The following is an 11,622-nucleotide window of genomic DNA, read 5'->3' as shown; positions in this document are numbered from 1 at the left end:
TAAACCTCTAGAAATTAATGAGGCTTTTAAGAATTTTTATTCTGAGTTGTATAAATCAGAATCAAAGAATGATGACGTTAAGATAGAAGAATTTTTATCACAAATAACTCTTCCAAAATTAAATACAGAAGAACAGAAGGGATTAGGTATGTCTTTTACATTGAAGGAAGTTGAAGAAGCTTTGGGATCACTTCAAAGTAATAAATCTCCAGGAGAAGATGGTTTTCCACCTGAATTTTATAAAAAGTTTAAAGATTTATTAATTCCTCCTTTTATGGAGTTAATATATCAAGCGGAAAGAACGCATAAACTTCCAGAATCTTTTTCAACAGCTATTTTAATAGTATTGCCAAAAAAAGACAGAGACCTTTTAAAACCAGCATCATATAGACCTATTTCTTTATTAAACACCGATTATAAAATAATAGCAAAAATCTTATCTAATAGATTATCTAAATGCTTACCAAAATTAGTGCATATGGATCAAACAGGATTTATCAAAAATAGACAATCGGCAGATAATGTAACTCGGTTATTTAGTATAATCCATTTAGCACAAAAGAGGGAGGAAATGAGTGTGGCAGTTGCTTTAGATGCAGAAAAAGCATTTGATAGATTGGAATGGGATTTTTTATTTAAGGTATTGGAAAAATATGGACTAGGAACATCATTTATAAAATGGATTAAAACCTTAAATACTAATCCCAAAGCTAAAGTAGTGACAAATGGTCAAATTTCAACATCATTTCAGTTAACAAGATCAACTCGGCAAGGTTGCTCACTATCACCTGCTTTATTTGTGTTGGCAATAGAACCACTAGCTGAATTAATTAGAATGGACCCAGATATTAAGGGTTTCAGAGTTAATCAGGAAGAATACAAGATTAACTTATTTGCTGATGATGTTCTACTTTATTTAACAGATCCATTACATTCACTACGCAAATTATCTTATAGACTAGAAGAATATGGGAAAATATCGGGTTATAAAATAAATTGGGATAAAAGTGAAATTTTACCTCTTACTAAAGGAGATTATAATCAATGTCGATTAATAACTCAATTTAGATGGCCAGCAAATGGTATAAAATATTTAGGTATAAGAGTTGATAATGATATAAAAAACTTATACAAATTAAATTACTTACCACTTTTGAAAAAAATTCAGGAAGATCTTGAAAAATGGATGGCATTACCAATAACATTAGTAGGTAGAGTAAATACTATAAAAATGAATATATTCCCTAGATTACAATATTTATTTCAATCATTACCAATACAATTACCCCAGAAGTTTTTTCAAGAGTTAAACAAATATGTGAGGAAATACCTCTGGAAAGGTAAGATGTCAAGAATATTGTTGGAAAAATTGACATGGAAATTTGATCTAGGAGGATTACAACTTCCAAATTTTAAGAATTATTATAAAGCAAATCAACTTAGATTTATTGCATCTTTTTTCGAGAAAGATAAACCGGCATGGATTAGAATAGGATTAGATAAAATAGGAGAAAATGTACCAGAAGATTTTATATACAAATGGGAATCTAAATGGATACGGGAAAAGAAAGAATCTCCTATATTAAAACATTTGATTGATTTATGGAACAAGATAAATGTTGATGATGAGACAAAAAAATCTTTATTAGCAAAGAGATCTTTAATTCAAAATAGACTTATTCCTTTCACAATGGACAATCAACTTTTATATAATTGGATTCAAAATGGGATTAGATATATAGGGAATTGTTTTGAAGGAGGTATATTAATGTCATTTGATCAATTAAAGAATAAATATAAAATATCAAACAACACTTTATTTTGTTACTTTCAATTAAGGGCGTATTTAAGAGAAAAATTAGGTCAAACAATGTTATTGCCGAAATCTAATGAAATAGAAATTTTAATTCAAAAAGGAAATATTAAAAAATTTATATCTTGCATGTATAACTTGATTCAAAGACAGGTAATTAAACAAGGAGCCAATAAGTCAAGACAAAAATGGGAAAGTGATTTGAATATTAAAATTGAAGAAACAAATTGGTCAAGACTATGTCTTGATAGTATGACAAATACAATAAATGTTCGGTTAAGATTAGTGCAGTATAATTTTCTACATCAATTATATATTACACCACAAAAAATAAAAAAATTAAATCCAAATTTATCGGATCAGTGTTTCCGATGTAACCAGGAAACTGGTACTTTTTTACATTCGACATGGTCTTGCTCTAAAATTCAACCTTTTTGGACAAATTTAAGACTTTTACTGGAACAAATTACAGGAACACAACTTCCTCATAATCCAATATTATTTTTACTAGGTGATATTGAAGGGATAAAACCGAAACTCAAACTAAATAAGTATCAGAAAGAATTTATAAAAATTGTACTGGCAGTAGCCAAAAAAGCTATTGCAGTTACTTGGAAATCGGATACACATTTAAGTATAGATTCTTGGAAGAAAGAAATCTATGGTTGTATTCCATTAGAAAAAATTACTTATAATTTAAGAGATAAATATGAAACATTTCTGAAAATTTGGAGCCCTTATTTACAAAAGACAGGATTAAATATATAGATGCTCTGAAGATGAAACAATTGGTTATTAGGGGAAAGAAATAAATATACATATTAAAGTTATTACGAATTCCATGGAGCATGTGGAGATCTTCCAACAACCAGGCATTCTTTCTTTCTTTCTTTCTTTCTTTCTTTTTTTTTTCTATAGGGCAGTTAGGGGGGAGGGGGTAAGGGTTATATACATTGTTTTTTCATACTTTGTAACCATTTAAAAATGCAATAAAAAAAGTTAAAAAAAAAGGTTTTAGAGCCTTAGTTATCTCATAGCTCTTGAATTCCATAAGTATTTCTAGTATCTGCAGAACTCGTGGGAAAGTATATTGGAAATAGTAATTATAACTCCTTAACTTTTAAGAATTATTAAGGAAAAGTAAAGTTGATGATGTAACCAAGGTGATTGAGGAGGGTATGGCAGTGCATGTTATCCATGTGGACTTTCATTAAGCATTTCACAAGAAAGTAGGTTGATCAAGAAGAGTTAAGATGCCTGGTATCCATAGTGAATTGGTGGTCTGGATTCAGAATTGGCTTGCCCATAGAAGATAGTGTGGTGGTGGAAGGGTGTTATTCTACTTGACAAGTATCTATGACAAGTGGTGTTCATGGATTGGTTAATAAGTTTTTCCATTTGATACAAATGGGTGGAGTTAACAGACCATCAATGTTTTCAAACCATACAAGAAATAGATCAGTTACAGTTATGGGCAGAGAAACAGCAGATTAGTGTAAGTGAGAATAAGGAGAAAATAGACAGTTAATACAGGAACCTTAAGAGCATTTATATACACAGGGATCTTGGGGTCCAAGTGGGAGGCCTTCAAAAGTTAAATTCTGAGAGTATAAAGATTGCATGTGCCTGTTAAAATAAATGGTAAAGATAAACAGAGGTTCCCTCAACCTTTTGAGATATTGAGGCCCTGGCTTAGGAAAAAAAGTAGTTCATAGCAGTATAGGCAAGTAGGAACAAATGAGGTATTTAAGAAATGCAAGAGAACACTTACCGGGGGGGGGGGGGGGGGGGGGAAGAGATAAGAAGGCATGACCTTACTCTAGCAGACAAGGTGAAGGAGAATCCCAAAGGATTCTAAATTTAAGAGCAAAAGGGTTGCAAATGACAATTCTTCCTCTGGAAGATCAGAATGGTAATCTATGCCTGGAGAAAAAGTGAGATCTTAAATGGATATTTTACTTGGAAGGCAGACTGTGAGGCAAAGCAGCAGCTAGGTCATGGACCCGACAGATATTACAGAGGAGGTGTTTGCTGCATTGAGGTAAATTAGGGTGGAAAAATCCTCAGGGTCTGACAAGGTATTACCGAGCAGATATTTAAATCATCCTTAATGACAAGTGAGGTACCAGAGGATTGGGGGAAAGTTAATGCTGTTTTTAAAAAAGGCTCTAATACTAAACCAGGAAATGATTGGCCAGTGAGCCTGACATCATTAGGGAGAAAGTTATTGAAAGGTGCCCTAAGGCACTGGATATGAGTATTTGGATAGACAGGAACTGATTAAGGATAGTCAGCATGGCTCTGCATGGTAGGTTGTTTCGAACCAGTCTTCGAGTCATTCGTGGAAGATAACAGGAAAGTTGAGGCAAGGCAGTGTATGTTGTCTATGTGGACTACAGCAAGGCATTTGACAAGGCCCTGCATGAGAGGCTAGTCTAAAAAGGTTCAATTATTTCAGCACTTAAAATGAAGTAGTAAGTTGGATTAGACTTTGGCTTTGTGGGAGAAGCCAGAGAGTGATAGTAGATGGTTGACTCTGACTGTAGGCCCGCAGCCAGTGGTGTGCTGCAGGGATTGGTACACTGGTAAACAGGTCCACTGTTTATCATTTGAATCAACGATCTGGATAATAATGTGGTTAGCAAATTTGCAGATTATACAAAGATTGATGCTGTAATGGATGGTGAGGAAGACTGAGGTTGCAGCGGGATCTGGACCAACATGAAAAATGACAGATGGAAGTTAAGTACAAATTGTTGCACTTCGGTAGGTCTTACATAGTGAACCGTAGGGCACTGAGGAGTGCTGTAGACAAAGGGATCTGGGAATACAGGTCCATAATTCAAATAAAGTGTCAGGACAGGAAGATAAGGGTGTAAAGATAGCTTTTGACACATCAGCCTTCATAAATCAAAATAATGAGCACAGGAGATGGGATGTTATGTTGAAGTTGTAAAAGACAATGTTGAGGGCTAATTTGCAGTACTGTGCAATTTTGGTCATTTACATACAGGATAGATGTAAATAAAGTCGAAAGAGTAGAGAAAATTCACAAGGATGCTGCTGGGAGTGGAAGACTTGAGTTACAAAGAAAGCTATTCCTTGGAATGTAAAAAAATTAAAGGGAAGATTTGATGAATGTATACAAAATTATGAGGGGCATAGATAGGCTGGGCCAGCCAGTGGTGTAGTGGCTTCAGTACTGGGCTTCGAAGATGGTCTTGAGTTTGAATCTCGCTGGGTCTCAGTATCTGTGGGGTGGGGGGGGGGAAGCTTGACGATCTACTTGCATCTTGCCACAAAAACCCTACCCATACCACTACATTATCCATAGGGATCATCCTTGTGAACCTCTGAACCCTTTCCAATGCCAGCACATCTTTTAAGATGAGCCCAGAACTGTTCACTGTATTCAAGATGAAGTATCACATCCAGCTCTTGTAGTCTAGACCATTTGAAATCAATGCTAAGATTGCTTTTGCCTTCGTCACCACCAATTCTACGTGCAATTTGACCTTGGGGTGTTCTGCACAAGAATTCCCAAGTCCCTTTGCATCTCAGACTTCTGGATTTTCTGTGTTTAGTAAATAGTCTGCACATTTATTTCTACTACCAAAATCCTTGACCTGTGCATTTTCCAACATTATATTTCATTTGCCACTTTCTTGCCCATTCTCCTGATCCAAGGCCTGCATCCTACCTGTTTCCTCAACACTACCTAGCCCTGCAATCTTAATATTTGCAAACTTGGCAACAACGCAAACTTGACAATCATCTAAATCAATGATAAACAGCATAAAAAGAAATTGTTCCCAACACCAAGCCTATGGAACACCATTAGTCAACGACAGTCAGCCAGAAAAGGATCCTTTTATTCCCACTTGCTGCCTCCTATCAATCAGCCAATGCTCTAAACATGCCAGTAACTTTACTGTAATACCATGGGCTCTTAACTTGGTAAGCAGCCTCATATGGCACCCTGTCAAAGGCCTTAAAGTCCAATTATACAACATCCACTGCATCCCCTTTATCTATCCTACTTGTAATCTCAAGGAATTCCAACAGGTTCTTCAGCAAGATTTCTCCTTAAGGAAACCATGCTGATTTTGTTTTATCTTGTCCTGTGTTACCAAGTGCTCTATTACCTCATCTTTAAGAATTGACCCCAACATTTTCCCAACAACTGAGGTCATGCTGACTGGTCTATTAATTCCCTTTCTGCTGCTTTCTTCCCTTAAAGAGTGAAGTGACATTTGCAATTTTCCAATCTTCTGGCACCATGTCAGAGCCCAATGATATTTGAAAGATCATTACTAATGACTCCACAATCTCTACTGCTACCTCCTTTAGAACCCTAGGGTACAGTTCATCTTACCTGGGTGACTTGGGTCTTTGGAGCAATTTCTCCCTTGAAATAGTAACAGCACCCACTTATCTTCCTTCCCACATTTCAACATCTGACACACTGCTAGTGCCCTCCACAGTGAACACTGAAGGGAAGCATGTGGGGAAACTAATTCACTCAAAATCATAAGAGTGTAGAAAGCTGCCACTGCAAGTGGTCCACGTAAGCTCAATTTCAACATTGATGTTTGGATAGGTACATGAATTGGTGGGCTACGGTTATGGTGCAGGCTGATGGGACTAGGCAGTGTAAATGGTTCAGCATAGACCAGTTGGGCCAAAGGGCCTTTTTCAGTGCTGTGCTTTTCTAAGACTATGTCCATGAAAGTAGATAAAATGGGTTTTTAAAAAAAGGGCACATGGCATATAAGAGTCAGGACGTTGTCTAAAACTTCGTAGTTGTTTGTGCAGCTCCTCAGGATGAGGTGGCTTTGGAAGGGGTTGAGAAGAAATTTACCAGATTGCTACCTGGATTACAGGATATTGCCTATAAGGAGGGGTTTGATTAATTTATAATGTTTTCTCTGGAGCGTCAGAGGCTGAGGGGAAACATGATAGATTACAAATTATGAGAGGCATAGACAGAGACAGCAAGAACCTTTTTCCTGGGGTAGAAATTTTTCAATATTAGACAGCGTAGCCTTCAGCTGAGAGGGGGTAGGTTAAAGGGGATATCTGATTCAAGTTTTTACAATACATGGAGTGGTAGGTTATAAACAAGAGATTCTTCAGATGCTGGAAATCTTGAGCAAACACACAAAGTGCTGGAGGAACTCAACAAGTCTGGCAGCATCTGCAGAGAGGAATGATCAATGTTTCAGACTGAGGCTCTAAAGGATGGGAAATGCCAGAATGTGAGGGAAGTGAAGGAGTATGTAAGATGGTATGTGAAAACAAGTGAGGGGGAAGGAGGAAGGAAAAAGCTAGGAAGTGATATGTGGAAGAGGTAAAGGGCTGAAGAGTACGGAATCTGATAGGAGAGGACAGTGAACCATGGAAGGGAAGGAGGAGAGGCTTCAAGTTCAAGTAATTGTCATTCAACCATACAGGAATACATAGCACATATAAGACAGGAATAAAATAGTCACACACAAAAAAAATATAATTCAAGTTCCTAAGTCCCTGAATGTTGCAGCAACCTGCTGTTGAACACAATACATTTTGGTGCTGAGTGAACACTGGAGAGCAGCACCGATGCCATGTCACATCGCCTCCAGCACTCCAGCAGAGTGCGCTGACTGCTGTCTCTCCTGGGCAGCAGGTCTAGTTTGCACTGTGGTGTGACCGAGGCCACACAGCTCCCCCTCCATTTGCACCACCATTCACCAAACTTTAAATATTTCACATTACCAATGTCCTACAGGGTCTTGCAATACCAAGAAAATCAACTAAGATGATCATTCACTGACTGCACATTGTCTTCTCGCATCAACTCTTCTCTGTTGCAGGCAACATCAAGTCTTAGCTCCTTCAGTTTCCTCTGCCAATGAACAACTCGCTGATGGGTTCTTAATGTCCAGCAGTGTCTTGCAATCATAAATAAATACGTTTAAAAAAAGACAGTAATACCTTGGCCCCAGAAGCTGCTGTGACCAAGCATACCAGATGTCCTCCTGCAAAGAATGACATTTCCCTTCCACCGCAATTGCCTTCACCCACATATCTGTCCTCACCCCTCCTCCCATCAACACAATTGGGATGGGTGAGTGCACAGAAAGTAAATGTCTGGTGGGGGGGTGAGGTAAGAAGCAGACGAGGTCATGTCAGAATGGGAATGGCCACCGGGAAATTCCGTCTTTTGTGGTAGATAACAAAGGGTGCTCAAAGAAGCGGTCCCTCAAATGACGCCAGGTTTCACTGATTCAGAAGAAGCTGCATCAAGATTACCAGAGAGAGCAGATAAACCCAAAGGACTCACAGGTGAAGTGTTGCCTGACCTGTAAGGAATGTTTGCGACCCTGAATAGTGGGGAGGGAGGAGGTAAAGAACAGGCTTAGCACTTGTCCCATTTGCAGAAATAAATTCCAGGAGGGGAATTAATGAGGGAATGAGTAGACAAGGAAATCATTTAGAGATCAATCCCTACAGAAAGTGGAAAGGGGGAGGTGGTGTGTTTAGTGGTAGGATCCTGTTTTTAAAAAAAATCAAAATAAACTTTATTCATAAATAAAAAGTAATTTCCAAGAATAAACTGTGCGATGCCTGATCCTTCTTACATTCACAGTCAATGCTCTCAGTACTGTACTCATACATTCTGACACACCAACAGCACTGGGGCCACTTGTCGTACTATTACAATACTTGAGGACTTCTCCATCCATCTCTCTAGAAATGGGAGAACATACATTGTGGCCCTTCCCCACTGAGCCATTGCGGTGGCTGAACCAGGTTTCAATCCCTCAGCGCATATTGACAGACAACATTCCTCCAGGGACTTCTCAACGTGACAGCAAACATGTTTCAAGCAGATCATAGAGCGTCTTTCATCGTGTTTATGATCTACCAGCAGCACTTGATATTCATAGAAATCTACAGCACATTACAGGCCCTTCAGCCCATAATGTGCCGACCATTGATCTACTCTAGGAGCTGCCTGGAATTTCCCTACTACATAGCCCCCTATTTTTCTAAGCTCTATGTACCTATCTGAGAGTCTCTTAAAAGACCCTATTGTATCTGCATCTGTGTGTGTGTGCCTGGGAACAGCCCGTAGATCAGAGCTGTCACACAGCTTCTCCAGATGACACAGGCCTTTTCATCAACATCCACACCCTCTTTGCAAACCCACATTCCTCAAAGAGGTGAGCCACCATCTCTACAGTCACCCCATGGTCGGTGTGAAGGGGGTTGATGGTACAGGCATGCAGGAAGGATCTGACTAGGAGGGTCCCTCTAACCATCAAGGCCTGTTGGTGGAATCTGACGATGAGACATTTTGCTAGTCTGTACAGTCTGCTCAGGGAGCCACCCCACTGCGTCCATTGAGTCCTCATGCAATGTCTGCAGGAAGTTCTGCTGCTCAATAGATGTGTGTTTGAAGGTATTGGTCTGAAAGAACTTTTCAACAAAGGGCAGGTAGTGTGTCAATGTCCAGCTGACAAGGAGGTGAGACCCATTCTTCGCAAGACCAGGGCCAAATAGAACCTCGCCACATAGCGGTATTTAGATTTCACACACAGTCTGACTCAGCTGCAGAATGTGGGTGATATTGGGTATGTTTTAATCATTACACAAATGGCCTACTAATAATTAGGTTCTGTAAGACTACTTCCGTGGATAGCATTTACTGTACATAATTCTTGTCGTAAACAAGGGCTTGTCAAAAGTTGCAGCCTATTTACTACAACAGTGGAACATCTTGCTAAACTGTCAAGTGTATTCAATCTGAACAGTGATAGTCAAAGTTGAGTGTGCGATACACACATCTACGCACAGATGCAATGAATAACTCACTGGCAGACTACAGGCACATAACATCAAATAAGCTGCACACACAAGAGAAATATAAATTATACACTTTTATGCAAGAAAACATTTAGAATAAAACAGAAACAATGAATTTTAGTGCAAGTGGTCAAAGTGTTAATTAAAACTCTATCAATGCAGGAGTTCACAGGTTAAAGCATAATCCTACTACAAAGTAGGCAATGGGCAAGGCTTTGACCTTTGGGAACAGTTTAGGAAATCTAGTAAATATAAATTGCACAACAGCTCTCCACAGTCAATTTAGCAGGGTCGAGCTAGCTTGCCTTCACCAGCGTACAGTGCGCCTTTGACCCTGCAGCTCTCTAGATAAATAACTTCGAGACAATAGTCAGAAGACTTCAGAATAAACCGGACAGCACACAATCTGAAGTGCAGTCATCAATGGGAAGAAAATAGCAAATTATAAAAATACATTGAACGTATTGCAAATATGAAATTTTAAAAATATCTGAAAATAAACCAAATTTCAAGTTTTATCAATACTCTGCACATGTCCATTGTAAGACATTAAAAGTGTTGGAGGGACTCAGCTCGAACTATCAAATGTTATTCATTTCCATAGACCTGAGTTCCTCCAACAGACGTCCATTATCATGTTTGATAGGGATGACGTTGACGTCCAGCATGGGGAAGCTCAGCGCATTTAATTAAGTTTGCGTACCACAGACGGTATTGTTCTATACATGGTTCCGACATTGTGGCGCATCTCTCCACTGCAGCCAGTCACCACATCGAGTTCAGCCTACACAGCGGGTAGCGACGGGCCACGGGTAAAATGGCGGCCAAATAAGCCAACTCATCCAGGCTAACAAACTGTAAACCTACCCCATACTATGAAGGTTAAAACTTCCCGCGGCGAGTACAAATCCCAAGTAACGTCGAAAACATGACCGCGTTGTCCGCCCAGATGAGGAGAGAACATTGTAACCATGGAGACTACAGTCAGTCCTAACCCGGAAATACATGCTGGACCGGAAGTCAGATTGGAAGGTGGCTGGGTCGTTGGGCAAGTGGAGCGGCGGCAGTCATGGCGGATGTTACCGCTCGTAGTTTGCAGTATGAGTATAAAGCGGTAAGTAAGGACGGAAAGCTGCTTCAGTTCTTGACTGCAACTAAAGGGTATTGCTTTTAGGTGAAGCGTGTTTCAGTTATATTGCCGACTAGGGTTAGAGCTCGCCTGGTGGGATGTTGGTACTAGGGCAGAGGCCTGCTGTGGTGATGAGCCCAGTGAGCATGGAGTGGGTCCGAATACTACCTGTCATAGTGTCTGTTGGGGGTGAGGAGTAGAAAGCAAAGAAAGACAGGGTTATACACCAAAAAAACTTTTGATGGGTGAAACACACACAAAATGCTGGTGAAACGCAGCACGCCAAGCAGCGTCTATTGGAAGAAGTACAGTCGACGTTTCGAGCCGAGACCCTTCGTCAGAACTAACTGAACGAAGAACTAGTAAGAGATTTGAAAGTGGAAGTGTGAGGGGGAAATCCGAAATGATAGGAGAAGACGGGGGGTGGAGGGGGGAGGATAAAGCTAAGAGCTGGAAAGTTGATTGGCAAAAGGGACTTTTGCCTCACCCAAGTTCTGGATTCCCTGGCTGGGAAATAATCATTTTGCTGTTTGCCCTGTCAGTTTTGCATGCTTCTGTTAAATCATCTGTTCTCCTAAACTCATAGGGATTGAATATTCTGCAAGGGCGAAGTTGAAGGTAAGGAAGGAAATATCGAAAGTTGAAGCTTACATATTTAGTAGGTCAGGCAGGATCTGTGGAGAGAGAAATAAAGTTTGCATTTTAAGTCTTTGATTTCATCAGACTGTTTATCCAAGGTGATAAATCTCAGTTGATGGTGTTTAAGTATAAACACTGCTGAGTTATTTTCACTGTTTGTGTTTAATTGCAATGTTGGCAGTGTTTTGCTTTT

At 39.3% G+C, this 11,622-nt stretch overlaps 2 protein-coding genes across 9 annotated transcripts in view; one reads left to right on the top strand and one right to left on the bottom strand.

Moving 5' to 3' along the window:
- The window catches only part of LOC132392796 (cytosolic purine 5'-nucleotidase-like), a 226,290-nt gene extending 215,655 nt beyond the window's left edge, over positions 1-10,635 (bottom strand). For 4 of the 8 annotated variants that reach the window (XM_059967170.1, XM_059967179.1, XM_059967242.1 and 1 more), the window contains exon 1: positions 10,529-10,623. The gene's annotated coding sequence lies outside the window, so the exon portion shown is untranslated. Of the gene's footprint in view, positions 1-10,528 lie in introns of all 8 variants that reach the window. The other 4 variants (XM_059967207.1, XM_059967231.1, XM_059967220.1 and 1 more) reach the window with 4 other exon arrangements.
- A 15-nt stretch (positions 10,636-10,650) lies between these two features.
- snrnp200 (small nuclear ribonucleoprotein 200 (U5)) overlaps positions 10,651-11,622 on the top strand; it is a 63,223-nt gene continuing 62,251 nt past the window's right edge. Inside the window, exon 1 of the mRNA XM_059967124.1 lies at positions 10,651-10,775. Coding sequence (XP_059823107.1) covers positions 10,731-10,775 — 45 coding nt within the window. The 5' untranslated portion in view covers positions 10,651-10,730. The remainder of the gene's footprint in view (positions 10,776-11,622) is intronic.

Source organism: Hypanus sabinus, chromosome 1 (genome assembly GCF_030144855.1).
Source record: "Hypanus sabinus isolate sHypSab1 chromosome 1, sHypSab1.hap1, whole genome shotgun sequence".
Classification (NCBI taxonomy): Eukaryota; Metazoa; Chordata; class Chondrichthyes; order Myliobatiformes; family Dasyatidae; genus Hypanus; species Hypanus sabinus.
The sequence above is the reverse complement of the archived record's forward strand: the minus strand, read 5'-3'. Positions and strand labels throughout refer to the sequence as shown.